The 24,544-nt window shown below is 40.2% G+C and overlaps 1 protein-coding gene across 14 annotated transcripts in view; it reads left to right on the top strand.

Annotated features, from left to right (window-relative positions):
* The window catches only part of NEBL (nebulette), a 364,159-nt gene that overhangs the window by 294,022 nt on the left and 45,593 nt on the right, over positions 1-24,544 (top strand). For 11 of the 14 annotated variants that reach the window (XM_019834022.3, XM_019834021.3, XM_019834020.3 and 8 more), the window contains 8 exons: positions 2,689-2,793; positions 4,776-4,883; positions 9,629-9,739; positions 12,381-12,491; positions 14,468-14,578; positions 19,774-19,884; positions 20,053-20,163; positions 23,084-23,188. The exons of 2 other annotated variants lie outside the window; for them this stretch is intronic. In XM_019834022.3, coding sequence (XP_019689581.1) covers positions 2,689-2,793; positions 4,776-4,883; positions 9,629-9,739; positions 12,381-12,491; positions 14,468-14,578; positions 19,774-19,884; positions 20,053-20,163; positions 23,084-23,188 — 873 coding nt within the window. The remainder of the gene's footprint in view (positions 1-2,688; positions 2,794-4,775; positions 4,884-9,628; positions 9,740-12,380; positions 12,492-14,467; positions 14,579-19,773; positions 19,885-20,052; positions 20,164-23,083; positions 23,189-24,544) is intronic. One more of the 14 variants, XM_019834024.3, reaches the window with a different exon arrangement.

The following is a 24,544-nucleotide window of genomic DNA, read 5'->3' as shown; positions in this document are numbered from 1 at the left end:
TGTCCTTCTTGCTGTCTATTGGGCAGAGAACCATAGAGAACTGTCAGGTGTAGAATGAGACTCAGGTCAAGGACATTTTGTTCATGCTTCCTGTCATTTCAGTGCTCATTCGTCCCCCTGTGCACACATTCCTGTGCTCCTTTAGTGGCTCTTTGAGATTCACATTTCCCTCCATGCCTCACGGGGACGTTTCTAAAAGTTGATACGTTGCTATTCTCCGAGCTGGCTGCTTTCTTCACGTTCAGTCTTTGCCATCCTGTTTTGATCATCGCAGCACCATTTGCCCTTGACTGTTTGGGTTAAATTTCCCGAGGATGTGAGGATTCCTGTGTAGATAAGACAATAAAAATATCATGGTAGTAATTAAAAAATTCGGTAGCTGGAAGAATACATACCACTCCTAGGCAATATTTCTTTTCAAGAATATTGACCTTTATTTTATAAGAATGGCAAAATTAAGAAATCATAGCTTACTATAAATTGTTTCCATCACCTCCTCAGCAGAGAAACCCAGCAAAGTCACATATTACATTTATTGTATATACCATTTTTAAAGTCTAAATCTTCATTCAGGTGGTGCCTTCGCCTAGATTATGGACTTTTTTTTCTCCCATAGAAAAATTGTGGCTGAATAATTACTTCGTGGGAGAAAAAGAGTTTAAGACTCAAACGCGTTACTCTGAGGTGTCTGTTTATTAAAGTTGTATGATAATGCATTGGTTAAAATTTATCGTACATTAGAATTGCCCTCTTTTAAATTTTAATGTGAAGAGAATGGGAATTTTGCTGATTTATAAAGGCGACTTAATTTTATCAAAAGATTGAATAAGAAAGTGCTTAATAAACAGACATTCTGCCAAAATTAGTTGTCAGCTTGTTATAAATCACTGTTTTTTAAAGACCTCTAAATGTCTTTGGTATAGATCACAAATTTTGTAAAACACATAGTGTGTAGAGTAAAATTTGTCCTTATGAGTTTGAACGGCCATTCTAATTACAGCTTCGAAGGAACATTTCCTCCTGGAAAATAGGGCTCAGGCTCTCTTATAACTGCGTAAGTGAAAAATCTATAGCACGTGTTATCCTGTCGTTCCCACTAGGAGGCAACAGAGACTATTGTATAAGGCACAGCAAGTCTTGAAAATGGTTTTGCAGACCTTAGTTCAGATAGGTTTTGTTTGGTTTTTAGTTTGTTTGTTTGTTTGTTTTTTAAATCGGAGTTTCTGAAATTCCGCGTCCCTAAAACAGATCACCGGGACAGGATTTATTAACGTTTCCTCAGTCTCTATCCACTATTGCAGACAGAGTATCCTTCGGCTTCTCTAGTTCTGGATTTTAAACCTGGTATGGAGTACATTCTAGAGTGTGAGTGACATTCAGTTGATGATGATTTTAATTGCGTGTTATAAAATAACTTTTAAGAAAATTATAAAGTCTCTGAGCATGCTGTTGTCCTTCGAAATTGTTTATTTACTTTTTTTCAATTAGCAAAGGAGCCAAAATTTAGAGTTTATGCTCTTCAGTGGAGACGTAGGATGGGAACATTTTCTTGAGCTTCCTGGGGGCAGTTTACTCCCTCACTTTATTCTGGTTAGAGTGTTGGGGGAACCCATGACGTAGTGCTCTAATCGCCTGGGAGCACTTCGGGGACCCATCACTGCGTCCCCGTGGAACATCCCTTCTCGTGCATCCTTCCATCCTTCTCATCCCTGGCTCTGGGCCTCTTCCTGTTTCACTCTCAGATCCCTGGAGCATCTGCTAAGACCTGAAAGTCACTTCTGTTCTGGCCAGCTCTTTCCCGCTCTCTTTCGAACGCAAGCTTACCTCTCCCTACATCGTGCACAAAATTGCCATTTCCCCTGAAATCCTCACCGCTTAAGGGGCAGCCAGCTTTACCTTAAGTCTCTGTAGCCTTGAGTCTTTGAGAGTTACTGTTTATCTCTAGAAGGCTTTTCCAAATAGGGTGAAATAACTGATCTTTAATGAGAGAAGCCACGAAGCAATTTCTGTCTTACCTCACGCTGTTGTATTTGGAGTCCCACGGTTGCCAAATTTGGCGTCTCTTCCAAATTCACCTTTTTGTCTGTGTCTTAATCCAATTTCTTCACCTTAAAAATTCAACCGGCTCTACCCAGACTCCTCTGTTTTTCTCGCAGGCACCACCTACCCTCTCCTTTTAGGAAAATTATTTGAATCAGTTCTCACTCTCTCATTTTCCTTATGATCCTGGCCAGTCATTCTCATGGCCGAGCCCTCCTGTACAAGTTTTTTCTTCTCCTGCCCCCCACTTTCCTTTCCTCTGTTGGTTCTTCTTTCCTTCTCTTCTCGTAGATGCCATCAAACACATTTCTGTTTGAGGACACGGGCTGGACAGATCGCCTTTATTTTGCCCACCTTGCTTGGTCACACGAGTCCCGTCACTGGCTTTAACATTGCCACTCCCCAGTGTCTTTCACATTGTGCTGACAGCTGGCTGTCCCCTGCTTCTCTTGGGTGTCTTGCCTTGACCACCTAGAGCTGGTCTGCCCGGCCTTGTGGTTTCCCTTAGTGTGGGAAGTCCACAAGAGGAGCCAGCGCCATGGGTTTGCCGCTCTTGTTGCCTTGTATTTTTTAGTTTGCATTCCTAAGGATTCGTTGCTTTAATCAGTCTCTTTTATCCTGATTTTATTTTCACGGTCTCTGTTTTAGCGGGAGTATAGAAAGCTTTTTGAGGAAAACAAAGGAATGTACCATTTTGATGCGGACGCCGCTGAACACTTGCACCATAAAGGCAACGCCAAGCTCCAGAGTCAGGTGCGCAACCCCTCCCCCCACCGCCTTCTGGACCCTTTAACTACCCACCGCCACAGGCCTCCCCTGAGCCGGGGCAACAGCCGAAAAGGACCCGCATCCTGAGGAAGTGAACGTTGCTTTGGAAGATCTCAAACACTGTTCAGTCTCACTGGGTTGGGAAAGCTGGAACCATGTTTCGGGGGCAAAGCATTTCGTAAAGAAAGATCCTTCACACAATTTTAAACTTCTGTATCAGTTACTTAAATGATCGAATCTCCTGACGATTTCAGTTTTTTTTTTTTGTTTTTTTTTTTAATTTTTTTTTTTTCAACGTTTATTTATTTTTGGGACAGAGAGAGACAGAGCATGAACGGGGGAGGGGCAGAGAGAGAGGGAGACACAGAATCGGAAGCAGGCTCCAGGCTCTGAGCCATCAGCCCAGAGCCCGACGCGGGGCTCGAACTCACGGACCGCGAGATCGTGACCTGGCTGAAGTCGGACGCTTAACCGACTGCACCACCCAGGCGCCCCGACGATTTCAGTTTTTATAGTGTACCGATTTGTCGTTTTCAGCTGCAGAATTCATTTTCCGGTTGCAAAGTTTAGTATAATTTCTCAGCTCAGTTACCACTGTGATTAAAAATGATCTTACGTTAATGTTTCTTTCAACGATAAGATTCTGTGTATTCCCTGAAAGAAATTTTAAAATTTCTTTTTCCGTGCACACTTTAAAGTTGGTATCTGCATATTTCTTTTATTCTGAGTAGTTACAAAAGATGTCATTCTCGCATCTATTAAGATATAATTTTACATCAGTCTATTAAACGTACTCTGTGGAACATACATTCCTTAATGATTTGATACCCACCTTCATTTATTTAAAAAATGTACAAACAAAAAATTAAAAAAAATAAAAATATACAGATCAGCTCTCCTTTAAGCTTTGGAAACATACTTTTTTTTTTTCCTCTTTGTATTCTTATTTTCATTTAATTTTTCCCACAAAGTTTTATCCTACCATAGTATGTTACTACACTTCAGACACTCTCATTGATCACTCTAGCTAGTTCTCCGAAACAAAAGTCGTCCTACAAATAGGAATTCAAAAAAATCTGTTACATTTCCCGCTACCACAAAGTTCTAAGTATTGAAAAGCTGCCTTTGTATTGAAATGCCATTAAAACTGCTGTTATTATATAACTTAAGGAGCAATTTCATAAAAAAAAATTATTTACACCTAAGGATTTTAATGAAAATACATTTCTGAAGGAAATGAATCATGATCAAAACTTTTCTGGGAATTTAATTTAAAAAGGGACACTGCTAAGAAAAAGCCAATCACTCTGACAGCTACGTATAATTCTGGTTTCTGTTATTAGGAGATGGAACTTATCGATCATTTTATAAACTAAAATAAGATGGAGATTGGTTGTAATTGAAATAAATAATTCATGACATGATATTATTAAATAATGCAGGGTGAAACTGAAAGCAATCTCATAAAAGCTCTGTGTGTGTGTTTTATTCAACGTCTATGGAAAAATTCAGTGCCCCCAGAGAACACTGCCTTCCCTTTGACAGAAAGACAAAATCGCACTATGTTTTCCTCCTTGTTCATGATTTACTCATAGACTTTTGAAGCCATCGCAGGGATCTCTGCAGCTCTGTCTGTACGTGTATAAAATGATCGTATCCATATTGACCCCTTATATATGAGATATATCTGTATATCGCAGTAATTTAAATACTACATCCAAGTCCCAGAACTACGTTATTTAGTAGTTCTACGTTATTTTTACTTCTTAAATATTTTTATATATTACCTGTTTACTTTTTTTGTACATCATTAACCACAGGGGACCCACTGACCAACCCAAAGTGGCCAGAATAATGTGATTTTAGAAACTAGGATGATTAATTTTGGACATACTGATTTTACTTCGCTCTATTTGTGGAAGGGCTAATGAACTTTATGTGCTCTTTATACTTTTTTTTCAATGAAGGTTAAGTATAAAGAAGAGTATGAGAAAAATAAGGGGAAATCGATGCTTGAATTTGTTGAGACGCCATTGTATCAAGCTTCAAAGGAGGCTCAAAAGATGCATAGTGAGGTGAGTCCCTTTGATTTGCTATCAACTATTTTTTTCGTTTCTTTATTTTTAAGTATTCTCTACGCCCAACGTGGGCCTTGAACTCATGACCCTGAGATCGATAGTCACATGCTCTCCCAACTGATCACATCCTGTGATTACAAAGTTGACATTTTCAGTTTGTGTCCAGGTAAAAAGTCTGATGAGGAGGAAAAAAAAAAAAAAGGAAAAGAAAACAAAGGGCTGGTTGCTTTATTTGCCTTTTATTTTTCAGCGACAATAGAACATTTATTAGATACTCTGTGCTAAGCAATATGATCAAACCTTTATATATGTCAACTAATCCCCTAGATTGATGATTATCCACTGAAATTAATTGTCTTCTCTGAAATTACATATCCAGGAAATGCCAATGTTTTAGGGCCTGGGAAAGTCATGAAAGATTCTCGTGTCTCTGTTAGCTTATTTAGTTGATTCCTCCCTCCCTCCCCCAAATAAACAGTGACATGGAAGTTTTAAAATATCAAGAGAAGAGAGAAGCTAAGAGTTTTTTTGTATGTATGTACTTTGTTCTCTACTTAAAATGATGCTGAGTCGTGTCCAGATATTTCCCAAATGATTTTGCTCTTTCCCAGTGAGATTTCTTTTGTTCATGTTTTGTCCCTGCATTTTGGGGGACCAGATACCAGGCACAGAAGGTTTTCTCTGCAGCCAACATCCAGATTCTATGGGTACACCAAGTTATTACTTCAGAGGGACAGAAATAGTAGACAGTACTATCACCTGGCTGACTACAGCCCAGTGTTCCGGGGTGTTCCAGCTATGTGTGTTCCGTGGGCACCAACTTTTCTGTTCTCCAGTAACAACACCGAAACAAGGAGAAAAGATAACTTCTGGACCATAGAACTCTCACAAGAATTTTGAAAACAGTTTATGTGCTGTTGGTTGAAATGTCATAATTCCTCTTCTCAAGGAAAGGGCACTCAGACATTGCTGTGGCTTGTTGAATTGTCCAAGTTGTCTGATTTCTTCTTCAAGCAAGAAAGGAGAAGATCATCGCGCGTATTTTTCCTATCTTGTAACTTCTTAAGCCAATAGAGAGGAGTCTGATCAAGAATAGTCAGGCGAATCTTTCGACTAAATTAGCTGTTGGTTTTAACTGACCTGGCGGAGCAGGTAAATTTGGTCATAGTTGAGAAGCCCTACCACAACTTAGGTTTAGGGGGATAGCTCTTACTGGCCTGTCTTTGTCTTTGTCAGTTTGGGGTGCTGTTAACCAAGTACCACAGACTGAGGGGCTTAAACAACAGAAATGTATTTCTTACGCTTCTGGAGGCTGGAGGTCTGAGATCATTGTGCCGGGAGGTCGTGTTTCTAGCGAGATCCTTTTGTGGGGGGCAGATTGCTGCCTTCTTTCTGTGTCCTCGTGTAGCCGAGAGTAGACAGGGGAAGCAAGCTCTCTCGTGACTTGTAGGAGGGCGCTAACCCCATCATGAAGGCCTCCTCCTCCTCACCTCATCGATCCTGATGACTTTCCAAAGGAAAGTCCGTCCAAAGGATGGATCCTAATGCATCCATCACATTGGGGGTGGGTTTCAACATATGCATTTTGGAGTGACGCGAACATTCAGTCCTACCACCTTGTCTGCATTTCAAGAATAGTATGTCAAGTGCTGTGATGATGCCAAGTGGGGAGCTGGAAGGCAACCTCCGGGTTGAGCCTCCGGGGCCTGTAGAGTTTATAGTCCTCGCCCGGCTCGGCTCCTTCTCCCCCATCTCTCACTCATAGTCCTGCCTCCTCCTTTAAGGAAAAGACCAGCACCTTCAAACTGGGTTTTCTGTGTTCTTCCCATCAGCCCCGGGCTGCTATTATTTAGCTGTTTGTGCTTCGTTGCCTTGCTTTATTCACAAAGGGACATGTTCCTGTTTTCCTTCTCTTTGATCCTCTCTGTACTTTTTCTTCTGAAGACCCCATTTTCCCGACCCTTCTTCCTGCCCATGGCTGTGGTGTTTGAACTCTGTGTCTCAGGGAAGCATATTGGGAAGACACATCCCTCGCTGCTGCCTCAGGATGTGCTCCCGTGGGTCTTGCTGTGGAGCCTGGGAATTGGATTTTAACAATATTCCGGGAGCTTCTGATGTAGGTGGTCCAGCGACCACACTTTGAGAAACACGGACTCATGGAAGAAAACAAATAGTCTCCTGACTTAAAGTCATAAAAACCAGATGGATTAAAAAAACAAACAACCATCCCCTCAAACATAAAGAGAATCTTCTTCTTAGAGTCAATGGGCAAAGTAGGCCAACTTGTTTTTCTTTGCATGAAATGCTCAGTTGATTTTTTTTTCTGTTGGGGATGGACCCTCAAAAGGGAAAGATTCCCTAAGAACAGATTTCACTATGCCGATGACAGGAATTTTAAAGGACCTTCTGCACTGGAAAAGTGCTATTGTTTCTAGAAGTCTGCTACCTTTGCCTTTACCATTGCTGTGGCTACCTAGTACAAAAGGAAAATAAAATGTTGCCAACTGAAAATAAAAATCTGTCAAATGAACTAATCGATTCCTTTTGGTTGGCTGTTTTGACATCAGGTGCAAACAGCTTTAAGGTTTAACTGTAGTAATACATTTATTATATGCTGTGGAGTTTGCTTACATTGGGGGCTGAGTGGGCCTTTTGTTAATATTGGCTTTCAATTTTCACTATTCTGATTTCTGATATTGTCGCTAGGGGGGGAATTATCTTTTGCAGAGGCTGAGACATGTTTTCCCTTTAATTATAGCCATTGGCTATTGGATTTTTAGGCCCAGCAATTATGTTTCTGCTCAGCAGGGTTTGAGGAGACAGAGAGAGAGAGAAATCTCCCAATAGAAAATATCTTGAGACCAAATTTATACTCTAAAGGCTAGAAACATAAAATATCTGAAAATTTTAGATCAGTCGATGTGAAAGATATCCAACAAAGTGGACACAGAGAGAACCATCCGGCTTAGGGATGGTTTTTATCCTTAAGAGGTAAGCTTGTCAACCAACGAGCTTCCTGAACCTCCTATGGGTAAAGCCAAGTGTTTATGATCTCAGGAATAGTCACTAATGTTTCTGTGACAGCCTATAATTAGGCTTCTCTCACTTTCTTCTATTCTAGGTATAGGTTTAATCAGTCGGCTTTCTAGAAGAAACCTCTAAATCTGGCTTTGGAAAGTTCTTTGTCTTCTGTTTCATAAATATAGCTCTCTTGACAAAAAGCATACTAAAGGTTTTTTTTCCCCCCTAGTCATGTGTTGGCCAGTTCTGGTCATAATCAACCATCCTCAATGACTTATTTCAATAAAATATTTTTTTCATAGAAGAAAGGATTTTTGAAGTCAATTATCTGAAGTAAATAAACATACCCATATTTATATTTTTACTTTTTTTTTAAAGAGACATTTTTAGTCTGGAAATGCCCTGGATTCAGCTTTATAACCGTATAATTTTGGTTAGTTCCACATAAAGAAGGGGACAATTTCTCATTGTTCTTTAATAATATCTATAGTTCCTTTAATTCAGAATGTTCTCAATGCAACTTCTTAATCACTTTGTTAGATTTAGTATTTCCAGGACATCTATTGTGGCCTTTTCTCTGTGTGTGTGTGTGTGTGTGTGTGTGTGTGTGTGTGGTTCTACATAGGTCATTTGTTGAACCTGCTGTTCGTGACACAAATACAGGTGAGGCAACGACATGCTTCTCTTACCCTCCCTCGTGGCTTGGGAGAACTCCTTAATACAATTACCTATCTCTGCAATAAGTATATTATGAACCTGGAAATGGCTTTTCATTTTGCATTAGTAACAATCTCATGCAGAAATTTACCCTTATCATCTTTGTGATGCAATTTGAATAAAATACTTAGCTGGTAAAATACGGGCTTTTGTTTGTCCGGTAAGTATGGACATGGATGGACATGGATGGACAGTTTTGTTATTGGGAGAGATTGGTTTTATAGTCCTAACGCATGAGTTGCCGTTGGTTTTCAAACGCATCGTTCAAACGTTGGAATGGAGGGAATCTTAGCCAAAGGATGGCAGAGAATGTCGAAGGGGCAAGTGGGAGTATGGATGCCTGCCCTCCACAGCACTGTGCGCATTCCCCTTTTCATTCCTTGTTGTGAACCTAGAGAACAATTTGTCAGGTTGGAGAGAAGACTCCTCACAGTGTAATTTAATTCATATCAAACCCCATAGATGGTAGAGAAATAGTCTCAATGCCAAAATCATTAAAGGAAAATGTGCACCAGCCTCCATTACATTTTAGAGATGGTCTTTGCTGAATTCACAAAAGGATAACACTGAAAGGGGTGAGAAGAACCTCAACATTAATGCTATTGTGCTTTAAATGGCCTTCCTTGAAACCAGATTTTTTTCCCCCGTGGATGATCCACTCCCTTTAGCACGAACCAGTCACGTGATTGGCAAATAGCCAACTTTACTGGTTTTCCTCTCCAATCCAGCTGGCGTCAAACAATGACACGCTAGTAAGACATTAAGTAGCCTCACTCAGAGCGCTCTCCCAGAGGCAGTTGGTACTTAATGGTTCTCCTTTTGTTTGGTAGAATTCTAAAATTTACGGTAAAGGTGGAATAGTGTTCTTGTGGCTCTGATGACTCTGAGGGGGTAGAATTATATAAGGAAAACATCAGTTTTGTTCTGGGAACTCTGGTACTAATATCTTCTCCACAGTCACTAGTATTTTCTTAAATTTAAAATTACATGGTTTTATTTAACAGAAAGTTTACAGAGAGGATTTTGAGAAGGAGATTAAAGGAAGGTCATCACTCGATTTAGACAAGACTCCAGAATTTTTACATGTTAAGTACATCACCAACCTTCTGAAAGAGGTATGATCTTGCGATTTACTATTAAATATTGTGATAGAAAGCTAAAGAAAGAACCCAGGAAGTATTTACCCGACAGTTCTCTACTGTTTAAGATGTTAATCCGTTCCCCCACTCTCACTTTAACCTTTGCTAGTAGAGTTTTTCATTTTCATTAGAAACAGGAAAGTGTGTGTTAATATTTCCACTTAAAGTTGGGGGGAAAACTCACCCAGATTTCCTGGAAAAAACTTGAAAAATATTCTGATTTTGTGTTTGGTTATATCTCGGAAGATCTATAAACAGTTGGTTTTTTTCTGCAGCACCCCTGTAGCATTCTCGTGACATCTGATAGCAGAAATGAGATGCTCCAAGGTGAAGGTCTGAATAAACGGCACATTATTTATGAGTGGATTGTGTTCTCAGGGGGACAAATATTTAGCATATAGACCATAGGAACTCATGTTGATTTTTCATTTTACTCTCAGCAGGATTCTCCCCATCCCCTAACTTGGTGCATTTTGGCTCACAATTAATGGATTACCTTTGTTGAACATTAAGGTCTTCGAACCTAACAATTAAAAATATCATGCTCCTAGTCCATCCGTTTAAAAATTTATTTTTGTTTTTGTTTATTAATGCCTGAAAAGTAACTTGGAGCTCTTCCAACTCCCTGCTTAAATAGATTCTCCTTAGGGGCGCCTGGGTGGCTCAATTGGTTAAGCATCCGACTTCGGCTCAGCCAGGTCATGATCTCACCATCTTTGGGTTCGAGCCCCCATCTGGCTCTGTGCTGACAGCTCAGAGCCTGGATGGAGTCTGCTTCCGATTCTGTGTCTCCCTCTCTCTCTGCCACTCCCCCACTTGTGCTCTGTCTCTCTCTCTCTCTTTCAAAAAAATTTTTTTTAATAGATTCTTTTCACATTAAGGGGAAGTGTTAGAAACCTCCATTTCACCCTGAATTTTGAACTGAAGAAACTATTCCTGAAAGAAATATCTTAAACCAGTGAAATAAATTCAAGTACAATTACCTACACGAACTTCCTTAATAACTGACTGCCAGTTGGCCTTGACCATTGAACTGCTTTTAGAAATTTAATGTGCTTCACTGTTGCGATGTATGTGGGACTGAAATAGGTGTATAATTTATGGAAGAGTGTTTGTGCTATCCTACCTTTTCTCACTGCCAGTTCTATAAAATTTTTTGAAGTTGAAGGCTAATCAAATGGCAACTTCCTACTATTATTGTCTTCCATTTAAAAAATATGCACTATTTATATGAAATTTTGAAAAGGAAATCTTTTTCGCATTTATATACAAATGACAGTGTAAGGTCTATTTTAAGGTCCATAAATGACTTTAATGTACATGCCATTGACTTTCTCTTTCATTTCTCTTTTTGAATGAATCTTATTTTAGATTTATTGATTCAGAACGTATGCATCAGGGTAGGAAATGGCCCAGAAGACGATGATTAAAAAATCTTCTAATTCAGTTCTTTTAAAAGGACTCTCAGTAGCTTAATGAAATTGTAACTTTTCTAAGTATAAGCACTTAGCTTTAAATTGTCTTCGCAGTTTTTACTTTATTATGGTTTTTACATTTATACTGCCATTCAGAATGTTCAAAATATTGTTTCATACTTCATTTCATTCTCCCAATTGCCCTGAGACATTGGTGGAAAAAGTATTTTTATTTTCATTTTGCCTGTGTGTGTGGAATCAAGGCTCAGTTACTTAAAGTCTTTTGGAGGTCACATGACCAAATAAGCGAAGCACTCTGACTTTCATCCAGATCATTGGACTCCAGAGCTCTTTCCAAAATTACCTTCGGGTCATTACAATGTCTTGTAGGCTATTAGTTAAGCAGAGGACTAGCTAATTTAATTATGCTGGACAAGGAGAAAATAACATCAAATAAACCCTAGAATTAACTGGAACATGACTTCTTATTATTAGAGGAAGCCTCATCTTTTATCTGCCAAGTTGGTCATAAGTGCGACTTAGTTGAATTGGATCAAGATATATATTGTTTTCATAATGCATTCAGTAGGAAAAAAAAATTCATTAGCAGAAAAAAAAACCCAAGTTATATATAAATATTAGTAAAGACATTTGGATCTACTTAAAATATAATGTTAAAATAGATGACACTCAAACTATGTATTATCAATCTGTAGGAAATTATTTGGTTTTATGAATCTGAATAAAGTGGGTTTTTTTTTTTTTAAACTTTGGCTACATCAGTCCTTTTGATTTTGTAATTTTCAATTCTTTTTCAACTGTGATCTGTTGGTGGTTCATATTTTATAGACAGCTTTCAAAGAAATACTTCAAATAATTAATAAGAAGCATCCATTCCGAAGACCTTCCTCACCACTTAAAAGGGAGACATCTTTTTTAAATATGGCACCAATATGGTACCAAAATATATTGGAAGAAAGGATGAAAGGGAAATTACTGATAATACTGGAAGCCACCCTAAACATGACTAAAAGAGAAAATGAAGTCTCTGTGGGAAATAAGGAGCGTAAATACTCAAGAGTCTGATTCATTCCCTCTAGAAATATTTTCTCCTTTCTGTGATCTCTAGAAAACATGAGAAACGGTTTATCAGTTAAAGAGTGTCCCAGGAAGTGTTGAACTGTAATGTTCTTGTCTCATAGAAGGAATATAAAAAAGATTTGGAAAATGAAATAAGAGGGAAAGGAATGGAACTTAACTCAGCCGTTCTTGACATTCAGCGAGCAAAACGCGCATCTGAAATGGCAAGTGAGGTGAGTATATTTATTCACCAGCTGAGAATGTAGGGATTTCTCAGCTGATTTCCTTGTCTGTAAATCTTTCTCCAAGATTATAGACAGTCCACAACTTCTGTGTATGAGATGAATACGAGTAGCTATGTCCTAGTTGTCATTTCCCAGTCGATGAACTAAAAAAAAAAAAAAAAGTATGTTCACCATCTCCTTTCCACGTGGCATGAGAACCATGACCGTTTCCCCACTGTAGAGAAATATACATAAATCAGACTAAATAAGAAGCCCGACTACTTTTATGAGATTTAACTTGATCCTTTAAGTAAGTGAAAGGCAGAAGGTTGGGGACGGGCGTTGTGTTCCATCAAGAATTGCAGTACAGTTCACGAGCTCTCCTGCTTCCAGCCCAGCGGAGCCCTCCAGCCCTTACCCCAGCTGCTGGGTGAGCCCACAGCAACCTCTTTGGGAAATGAAATCCATTGCTTACTTGGCATGGAACTTGTAGGAAGGAATGGAATGTTCCTGAAGCACTCAGTGCTTTCTTTCATCCTCGTGGTATGTTACTTTGGTGTCGGGTAATGGCACTGTGCATGGAGGAGAGTCTAACTGAATTGAGCAGTGAGAAATTTAAAGTTGTGTCCCCGGATGTTGGTAACCTGTGATGGTGGTGATGAGGGTGACCCCATTCATCAGGCTGCAAATGATAGGAGCCCAACTCAAACCCGGTTAAGCAACCAAGGGAATGTTTTGGCTTATGAATAGCGAAGTTCAAGGTCAAGTCTCCTTCAGGTTGGAATTCAAATGATGTCTCTCTTCCCTCATCTCTCAGTTCTGTTATCTTCTCTGTTGCTTCAACCTCGGGAGGCTGCCTCCAAGTGATGGCCCCTCCTCACAGTAGGGTGACTCACCTCTGTGCCAGTAATCTCAGTGGGAAGTGAGCATCTGTTTCTTATAGTGACAGTGAAGGTCCTAGGATTGAATCTCATTGGATCCACTTGTATCCTGTGCCCACACCCATCCGTCCTAATCATTGTATCTAGAGCCAGAGGAGTGTAATGTGCGGATGATCTGGTATGGTTCTCATGGTCACTCATTTGTTTAGTTAACTTCTGTGGTAGTTTAGGCGTATCATATTTTAATATAAAAGATTCAAGATTTTTATGTGTTTTTAAAAAAATGTATACTCATCGTTGGCCATATTTATGTTCTTTAAATAAACTGAAGAAAGCACTATGATGTCTTTGGCTAATACTGTCATCACACATTCTGAAATTAGTAATTCTGTACAGATTTTTCTGTTAGGGTGACATGTGCAGTCCACATTCAGATGTAGAGCTTGTAATCACTTGTCCGTAATGCTCGGAAAGATCGTTTTAGACTCTCAATGGCAGAGTCCATCCCCATACAGTTGAATGGCATGATGGCAGAAGGAACAGCAATAAATGAGCCTTAGCATATGAAAATAGGAGTAAAAGACCAAAAGAAGCTATCAGTTATTGAACACTTAATTCTGCCCCGGACACTATGCTATATGCTCTCTCACTGATCCTCACATAGATCCTGTATGCAGGAATTATTACGCCCATTTAGCAGATGAGTAAACCAGAAATGTTAAACATTCCTTGTGTCACACCGCAGTTGAGAGCTCTGGCCTCAAAGCCAGCCTTCTTTCTCTAGCATCAACTCTCTTAAACCTACCTCTCTATCCTCCAGCCCTTCAGACCGTTGTCAGTGAAAATTCTCACCATGTATGGTAACAACCTTCAGAGTGTCCTGTACTCTTCAGTGAGAATAGTGATACAGTTCTAAGCAGCTCAGAAAATTGAGTTCTAGGTGATCATTCATAGTACGAAGTAAGCTGTATTTTCTTCTTATATATTCAGCCATCTTTTGGTATCATTGATTATAGATAGTATGTTTATCCCCAGAGTGTATGAATATTATGAAATGTAGCCTTTTTTTTCTTTTTCTTTTCTTTTTTTTTTCTTTTTTTGCAGAAAGAATACAAGAAAGACCTGGAGTCAAAAATTAAAGGGAGGGGGATGCACATTGGCACTGATACCCTTGAAATACAACATGCCAAGAAAGCTTCAGAGATAGCTAGTCAGGTTAGTGGAGTGAATGGTGCAGATGCCTTAAAACCTGTATTTTGGAATTGAACAAATTGTATTAACAACCTGATTAACACATGGAATTTCCCAAAGCTTTGTGACTAGTGTAGAAGTTTGGAATGGAAACCATTCCAAATCATCATGCTTGTTTGAAAATTTACAGTTTCTGTTTTACTCATTTCCTTTAAATATATCAAAGAAAACTTGGGGGGAAGTCATGTTAATAGAACACACAAACACACACACACACACACACACACACCTTTTTACCTTATTCTTGTAATACACCAAATTTCACATTCGTCTAGGCTACAATAAATGTTTTCATACTATGTTTGTTTTATTTTAAAGGATAGGTCACGTGCTGCCCGGTATATCTGTGTTTCCAACTCTCTGAACAGAACTTGAAAAATCACATATTGAGACTCCAACATGATAGCGATAACCATTTCTGCATGATTTAGTTGCACATTCTTGAAATAATCCCTGTTGACCTCATCACCGTGCCTGAAATTCTTGCAGGGTTAGCATTTTGTATGAAAGTATTTTGTATTAAAGTATTCTATATCATGAATGACCACGTTCATTCATTTAATATTTTCCTCTTCATGTAATACATGTAACGACAGGATTTTAATTTGGAAGTTTTGGCTTAGATGCTATGATATGATAGATAACAGATAACACAGTGCAGGAGTCAGACCATATGTGTATTTTTTTAGAAGGAAATACCTCAGAATCAGTTCCATACCTCTTGAACTCCTCCAGCAATTTTTTTTTAATTTTATTTTTTTATTTTAGGATGGAATTTAATTTTTTTTCTTAACTATTTATTTTTTTAATATGAAATTCATTGTCAAATTGGTTTCCATACAGCACCCAGTGCTCATCCCAACAGGTGCCCTCCTTAATGCCCATCACCCACCCTCCCCTCCCTCCCACCCCCCATCAACCCTCAGATTGTTCTCAGTGTTCAAGATTCTCCTATGGTTTGGCTCCCTCCCTCTCTAACTTTTCCAGCAATTTTGAGACTGTAAGGGTGTCACTGGAGGGGGTGCCTGGGTGACTCAGTTAACTGAGTGTTCAACTCTTGGTTTTGGCAGAGGTCATGATCCCAGGGCCGTGAGATCGAGCCCTGTGTTGTGCTCCATTCACTGGAGCAGAGAGTATTTGGAAAGAGGTGATTTTGTGAGAAGCATTTGTAAAGAGAATATTGGGGTGCAGGTTAAGGCATGCTGCTCACTTACCTCAAGGCTGAGCAGGGGGGTGGGAGGCGGGGCGGGTTCAGCGGAACTACCCTGAGAGCTGTAATGAGACCCTTGCAGTGACCCCAGGAAGAGCTGGCTCAGGATTGACTCCTCTTGGGAAATCTGGAGGGTAGGAGGCAGCCACTGATTAACTGCCAGGTGCTGCATGCCCAGGGTTAGGGACTGGCCAGGGGGATGGGATGATTCTAACTGGTTTAGACAAAGCATCTGGGGATGGCGTAAGATGCTTGACCAACAGGGGTTTCATTTAGAAATGGTGGAGTTGGGGGACTGCATGCCGCACAGGCGCTTGAAAATCTTTCACTAGACCTCTCCTTCCATTCTTCTCCTGAGACATTGCCATTGTTGCAAATTTGCTGTAGAACCTTCCAGATCTATTTTTATGTGTAATAAAATAAACATACACGAGGCACACAAGGACTTAAAAATCTGTAAATACCATGTGTTTTGATCTGTGCTTTGTTTTTCTCGCTTCGTATTATGGACCCTTTTCCGTGTTACTTCATATAGTTCTACCTCATTCTTTTTAAAAAAATTTTTTTTAACATTTATTTATTTTTGAGACAGAGAGAGACAGAGCATGAACGGGAGAGGGTCAGAGAGAGAGGGAGACACAGAATCCGAAACATGCTCCAGGCTCTGAGCTGTCAGCCCAGAGCCCGACGCGGGGCTCGAACTCACATACCGCGAGATCGTGACCTGAGCCGAAGTGGGACACCCAACCGACTGAGCCACCCAGGCGCCCCTAGTTCTACCTCATTCTTACAGGAGGATTAAGTGTTTCATAACACGGATGTGAATATGCAACCATTTACCTTTCGATGTGTCACAGGCATCGCCACATGTAAACGGCACGTAAAGTGTACTAACGTGCTCTCGATACCACGTGCCAAAACCAGAACCCTTAATTTCCCCCCAGATCTGCTTTCCTTTCCACTCCCTTCTCAGCAAATGGCATCAGTGAGGCCTCAGAAGCCACTGAGATTCCTTTTGTCGGCAACTTTATTGACTCCACCCCCAACATGGTTTCTAAATCCATCCACTTTGCTCTGCCCTAGTCCAAGCTCTGTCTTGTTACTCATTTCGTAGATTTAATCGTACTTTTTAGTGGTGGCTTCCTTGGGCCACGTAATTAACTACCAAGAAACTACCAAATCACTACTTACAATTCTCTGAAATTTGTCTCTTTATTAGGAGAGGGCAATATCCAATTCAAGGTACTGGGTTGGGGTAAGGGGGTTGGGAGTGAGGGATTCGAGGCTGAAGAAGAAGATTCAAAATCAGCCTCATGGGCCTGAGAATTGAAACCAAAAGAAAGCATCCTTGCCCTAGAGAAAACAATGTGGAAAGAACATAAATTTGCGATTTTACATTTTTACCTAAGGTTTCTAAGACATACTCCTTTTATGACACGTTAGAATATCATGTCTTTCCTTCTAATGGTATAGATTTGTTTTACTCAACCATATGCTGCTTTCAATTTCTCTGTGTACCTTAGGGCTGGATGCTAGCTATTGAGAAGAGGGGGGAAAAAGGCCTGGGGGGGGGGGGGTCAGCTGTCCTATGACTGCCCATACATCAGGGTTGTGGTGATGTTATTATCTTTGCCATCCAAAGATCTCATTTGTGTGTCATCATAGCCATGTCCCATTTTACCCAATTGACAGGCTTTCACATTCTTTTCAGCCAAACTTTGGGACTTTTCTGTAGTTCAAGGTTTAATTTTTCAAAGAAATGAATGAGGTATATATTGCTACATGAATGACTCCCAATGGTTAAACCCTCCAATACCTATGGAATTGACCATAGGACTTCCTTTAGCCAAGAGGACATTAGCAAACATGACTCAGACAGAGCCTCTAAAAGCTCTTGTGCACGGGGGCTTGCCTTTTGGAAGAAAGGTGCTGTCATGTTGTTTTAAGCCTTCTAAGTTTTAGAGTGTTTTATTGTGCATTAATACATAAATGATGTCACTAGTGTCCTATGTAGTCTATGTGCTTTAGAACGCTTTTAGATTTGAACATTCATATTGCAAAATTAAGTGACATACTTCTACCCTGGGACCGTGGTGGCTGTGTATGATCAGTGCCTCAGTTTCTTTTTTAAAAAAATGTAAATGTTTATTTATTTATTTTGAGAGAGAGAGAAAGAGATCGTGAGTGGAAAGGGGCACAGAGAGAGAGAGAGAATCCTAACCAAGCTCTGTACTTTTTTTTTTTAAAGATTTTTTTTTTTTAACGTTTATTTATTTTTGAGACAGAGAGAGACAGAGCATGAACGGGGAAGGGGCAGAGAGAGAGGCAGACACAGAACTGGAAGCAGGCTCCAGGCTCTGAGCCATCAGCCCAGAGCCCGACGCGGGGCTCGAACTCACGGACCGCGAGATCGTGACCTGAGGTGAAGTCGGACGCTTAACCGACTGAGCCACCCAGGCGCCCCTCAAGCTCTGTACTTTTAATGCAGAGCCTAATGTGGGGCTCGAATTCATGAAACCGTCAGATCATGCATGACCTCAGCTGAAACCAAGAGATGGAAACTCAACCAAATGAGCCTCCCAGGCACCCCGGTGCCTCACTTTCTACATACGTTATCCTTCAAATGAAGTGCTTTGTTTCAGGGCCTTAAAGAGGCTTACTGAAAATGGGGGGCTTTTTATAGACATACTGATAATGACTTTTGTGATCTTGCAAGTTAAATACTATTACTTCAACTGTATTCAGAAAAGTGAAGTTGAGGCTCTGAGTCAGTGAAAATAGGCCAAGTTATGAATAGAAGATAGGGCAAAATATAATATTTCTCTGCAATTGAGATCTTTGTTTATACCTTTTAAAATTTAGGATATGACAAATAAGCAAGCCAACATTTACTCTATACAGGGAATGTACAAATGTCGATTACGGCACATCTACAGTATGTTAACATAATAGGAAATAACTGTTTCAGAAGAAATTTAATTAGATACAGTCAATCGTTTTCTTTGAACAAAATTTTTCATTGAAGAATACATACGTACAGAAAAGTGTACAACTTGTGCACATCTTGCTCTATTTTTTATGATGAGTTTTCAAATGTGACAAGTCTCTGAGCCATGTTGTGTCTGTGTAATTACGACTGTTTTGTGAGTAACACATAATTCAGTTTAAGCTCCTCAGATAATTTATTGTTCTTAGAACCAAACAGTGGAGGAAGCCCTAGGCACGGCTTGATCTGGAGCCCAGACCATGTGATTCGGTTTTAGTTTCTATTTTCGGGTCTCAGGCGGGCTTTCTTCTGTTTGCAAAGAGGCTTTTCGTGGCTCCTGGGGTCCCCTTCTTCTCCACCCATGTCTAGAAGAAGAAGACAAACTTCTTGATATCTTGTGTAGTAAAAGAATCACCCTTATCCCTGGAGCAGTCACGAAGCACCAGGGATGGGGTCTAATGATTTATGTAAGCCCAAGAAGACCCTCAGACTTAGGCCAGTCTCACCCAACTGCATTGGGGGAGCAGTGAGTTGCCTGTTGGCTAGTCAGGGAGCTAATGGGGGGGGGTGGGGGAAAGAGGGACTGGATTCCAGAAAAGCAACCAACAATGATTCACTACAGAGCAAAAAGTGACAGTGTTACAATCACGTTTTATTGATATTCATCAAATGAATTATATATTAACCAATAATTGATCAATTTGATCACATTGAAATATAAAAACTTTCCCCTTGGCTGTGTTTTCTCTCCTAATTCAGGTTAGTAGAAAACAGCCTTCTGATTACTTGTGAATAAGTCACTCCAAGCCATGTTCCTCCCACAAGTTAAAACTCTTCCTAGTTTTGTAGAAATAAAAGAAGTAAGAGTCAAAAGCCATGATCCTGATGTCAAAATGACATCACAGTTTTCAACGGTTTTTCAAATTCGCATGGAGCCCTCACTGCGTGTTTTATTTTCTCCAGAAAGACTATAAGAGAGATCTGGAGACTGAAATAAAAGGGAAGGGCATGCAGGTGGGCACCGACACTCCTGATATCCAGAGAGCTAAGAAGGCATCCGAAATGGCCAGCCAGGTAAGAAACAGATGGGGATACAAGGTTGACGTCAGACACAGTGAGTTGTGTGTAGAAAAAGTGTAAATGGCGTCTTCACACGTGTGGCTTTGACAGTCAAACACGCAAAGATCTGCATTACGATGGAAGGTTAAGCAAAGCTCTGAAGATTATTTTCCGTTCTTTTAGAAAGAATATAAGAAGGACTTGGAAAATGAAATTAAAGGGAAAGGGATGCAAATAAGCATGGACATCCCGGACATGCTTCGAGCCAAGAGGGCGTCGGAGATCTATAGCCAGGTTGGTAGGAATGCGTTCTTCTGATATTCAATCACCATATGCTTCGTGTGTCTCTAAGATTGATATCTTTTGAGGGCATTGTATTCAAAGTCAGTGCAGTCTATTATAAAGGAGCTATTGGCCAAACTTGATTAATCTCACTAACAAAAGGGACAAGTGCTGTAAATTCAATTCAATGGATGTTACTGAGTGTCCGGGCTCCCCTGTTTGAGTCCAACGACATTTTGATCTTTTTATTTTTATTTTTTGACTCTGCACACTTGAATCCAGTGCTCACATTACAGAAAATGATTACAAAATGAGTTTGTCTTTTAACCGTTTCATAATGCATATTATCCTTAAAACAATCAGCTCCAACTAAGAGTGAATAAAACCACACAAGGTGAAAGGTGAAATAGAATATTAACTAAAAATTAAGAGAAGAACTGTTTTCTTGGTAAGATTTAATTTACCAAGTGTACCTACCTGTCACATGTCCTCTAGAAAACCCTTTAGAAAAAAAAAAAAAAACTCTCATAGAAAAGCTGGATATGAATATGACCACAAAAGACTATATGCAATGGAAGAAGAAGTTCTTGATAAAATCTGATCCGGGCAAAAAAATTCATTACTGAATATTGTCTTTGCTATCCAATGTACAAGGAAAAGAGTGCATCCCAATGGAAAAAAATAATAATAAAAGGGGAATGAAAAATTAAAAGGGTTATATAAAACTGACCAAGGAATTACATTTGATTAACGGGATTTATGATGAAGATACTTTTCAACAAAATCCGACCAAATTTGTTAACATTCCAGTTAAAACGTAAGCAGTGGGTCCAAACACCTGCTGGTGCAAAAGGGGGTGTCCTGATGGCCGTCAAATGCCAGAGGACTTGTGTGCTTCGCGGCCTCCTCAGATGATACAGCTGTTGGATGGTCCTGAAGTGCGTGTTCGTCTGTCCTCCATGTCTCATGCTGGCACATGAACTTGTAGAAGTTGGCTTTAACTATATCGGCTGACTAAACTTAGAAGTAAATACGTAAAATAGGCAAATGGCCATTGGAACCAGTGGAGGAAATGTACTGTGTCTAGAATGCCAATCTCATTCATTCGTTCAGAAAATACTTTGATTTACATGCAACACTAGACCTGGTTTTGCCCTTGGGGAACTGCAGACTGATCTAATAATCAATAATCATGCAAATATTACAGAGCGTGATGTATGCCACCAGGAAGTAAGGCATCAGGCGTAAAGGCTTTCCATAGGAAGTGACACCTGAACCATCAGAATTCCTGCTTTAACTTGATAGCATTGCTTTTGTGTATGCGTGACAGAAGGATACATCTGACTTCAAGGAGTTTTAATTATTTAGGATACAGTTGTAATGATGCTGTGCTGAGTCTCAATAATAATTACCTTTCTTCACAAGCCGCAGCATGCCATCATGGCTAACTTCGCTGGCTCTAGACCCAGAGTGCCTGGGTTCAAATCCTTAGCTTGTGTCTCAGTTTCCCCATCAGTAAGGGGAGACAGTGGTTGTATCTGCTTGGGGGGTTGATTCGGTGTGTTAATGAGGGTCTCGAACCAAACCTACAATGTAAAAATACTGGTACTCAGAGAAGGTGTTAGGGCTCTCAGTAGTAATACATTTACTAGACAGAAGAATTGAGATTTTTATCTCAACTACAGAAATGCTAGTACCTTTCCATTATACAAATGCCTCTTTTTCTGAAGTAGGAAGCAAAAAGCATAAATCCGGAAGCGTGAGACATAGCGGGTGGAGAGAGCCAGCTTACTTGCAGGAGCTCTAGGGGCTCCTTTGAACAGGGATCGGGCTGCTCATCAAAGAGTAGGTTTCTTCTGTGTTCTCGTCACCAATTCCAATGCATGTATGTGGAGGCTTCCCCACCCCGACGGCCAGTTCTCAGGCACCAGTCGGGTATGGGAGAATTCAGCTCATCTCTGACCCCATCTACTGGAAGACAGCACCAAGTTCCATAGGTTGAGGGTTCAGTCCTACGGGACTGTCCCCCTCCCCTCTTCAGATACCAGTTGCAAGCTGTCTGTCACCTGTGCTTTTGGCCAACAGGCTATAGACCAGAGGTTCCTGGGACGCCCCCCACTCCTTGGGTCCGATTCATTTCCTAGGGCAGCTCACAGAACTCAGAAACATTTTACTGACTAGATCAGTGGGTCATTATAAAAAGTTATGACTCAGAACAGCCAGATGGAAGAGGGCACGGGGAAAGGTCGCAGAACTTCCAAGCCCCCTCCAGGTTCATTCACCATTTCCCCCAAATCTCCAAATGTTCACCAACCCGGAAGCTCTCTGAACCCTCTCCTTCTGGGTTTTTATGGAGGCCCCATTACATAGGGCATGACTGATGAACTCATTGGCAATTGGTGACGATTCAGCCTCCAGCCCCTCTCCCATCCCCAGAGGTTGGGGGTTGGGACTGAAAGGTCCAACCCTCTAATCACAAGTTTGGTTTCCTTGGCAACCAGTCCCATACTTCAGTGTGTCCAAATACCATTTCGTTAACATAGCAAGGGATACCTTCATCACTCTCACCACAAGAAATTCTGAGGGTTTTAGGAGTTCTGTGCAAGAAATAGGGACAAAGACCATAGATATATCTTATTATAAATCACAATATCACAAGGTTCTAAACTTAGGAGTGACACAGAGGCCAAGCCCTCCAGAGGCCTTTGAATGGACTAGGGTGGGGACCATCGCCTGAGAAGAGGGGAGGCCACTTTTCTACTCTGTTTGCTTACTCTGTTTGCTTACTCCCTTGATTTTTGCTGTCACCTCAACAACTGCTTTGAGTCATCATATATGGAAGAGGCATCATTTTCTTTCTATCTCTCATGCCCGTGGGCACACACAAACGCACACGCAGTTTCAGATTCATGTTAGCTGTTTCTATTTCTAGAAAAAGTATAAAGACGAAGCAGAGAAGATGCTTTCTAACTATTCTTCAGTGGCAGATAGTCCTGAAATGCAGAGAATCAAGGCAACTCAACAAAACATTAGTGCGGTGAGTAGTAATTCCCTGACAGTTGCCACCTTGAAATTTTGTTTCCGTTAGGAGGGCCTTTGTTCCTCATTGTCTGATCGTGGCATTGTTTGAATTTTCTGTCAAACATATTATCTTTACTTCTTTAACATAATAAGAGTACTTTTTTAAAGAACCAAATTCGGGGCGCCTGGGTGGCTCAGTCGGTTAAGCATCTGACTTCTGCTCAGATCATGATCTCGCAGTTTGTGAGTTCGAGCCCCGCATCGGGCTCTGTGCTGACAGCTCAGAGCCCGGAGCCTGCTTCGGAGTCTGTGTCTCCCTCTCTCTCTGCCCCTCCCATGCTCACACTCTGTCTCTCAATAATAAGTAAACGTTAAAATAAAACATTTTTTAAAGAACTAAAATTCAACCAAGTAAATTTAGAGATCTAATTGGTTTTATTCAATGATTCAGGAATCAGGAGGCATCCCATCTAACAAATAGAGGATGATCAGTAGAGAGGTACAAAATGTAAGGCCTTTATAGGCCAAAGCTGCAGGGCAAGGAAGTTATTAGCAAGAGAAAAGACAGGATTGCTTCAGACAAGGTCACCTTCCCTAGGAAAAGGGTGGGGGTCTATCATGCAGATTACCTCTCTAGCGCTGATCAGGAAATTCCAGGCTGATTGGTTTAAAATTCTGCTCTTGGGAGAGGCTGAAACTGCAATTAGGTTAGGTATTAAGTCTTGATGGGGTTTAACATAAGTGACTCCATTTTGGGCCTCTTGTTTGTTCTTTAATAGTACCAAATGTTCTTACAAGGTATAATTTATCATGATTGTTTCGGAATTACAAATTCAAATCTTCTTCTTTGGTACAAGCAAGAGTTCTTTTTAACTGAAATTTAAAATTTTACTTAGGAAAGAGGTCTTAATCTTCTACACAGATTTTACTTCAAAGAGGAGAATAATCATATGAAGTGATTTTCTTGCAGGTCACTGATTTAAAATGATACTGTATTTAGGGATTTACTAGTTTGTAACCGATTCTTAAACTTTCATATTTTTTATTTTCAGGGATAGGAATTAAGGGCCTGGGTCTACATTTAATGGATATATAAATTTGACTTATAAAATTATAAAAATTGACCAAACAGCCAATATTTTTATGTAGAACTAGCTCATTAGTCCTTTAGGAGTTAAGCAAATGTCTCATCAAACTGTATATTGTGTTAAGTCTGAGGGCTTTCGGAATCTTTTCTACTTTGAAATAAATTGGCAAGCTCCAAACCTCAAGGTGTGCTAGACAGGTGCCTCTGGGGCTTTCAAAGCAGGTGTGCTAATAAATGGAAAAGTCTGGCCGGAAGGGAAGATCTGGGAAAAAAGCTGTTTCCACC

Source organism: Felis catus, chromosome B4 (genome assembly GCF_018350175.1).
Source record: "Felis catus isolate Fca126 chromosome B4, F.catus_Fca126_mat1.0, whole genome shotgun sequence".
NCBI classification, from domain to species: Eukaryota; Metazoa; Chordata; class Mammalia; order Carnivora; family Felidae; genus Felis; species Felis catus.
This window is presented reverse-complemented; position numbering and strand designations above follow the sequence as displayed.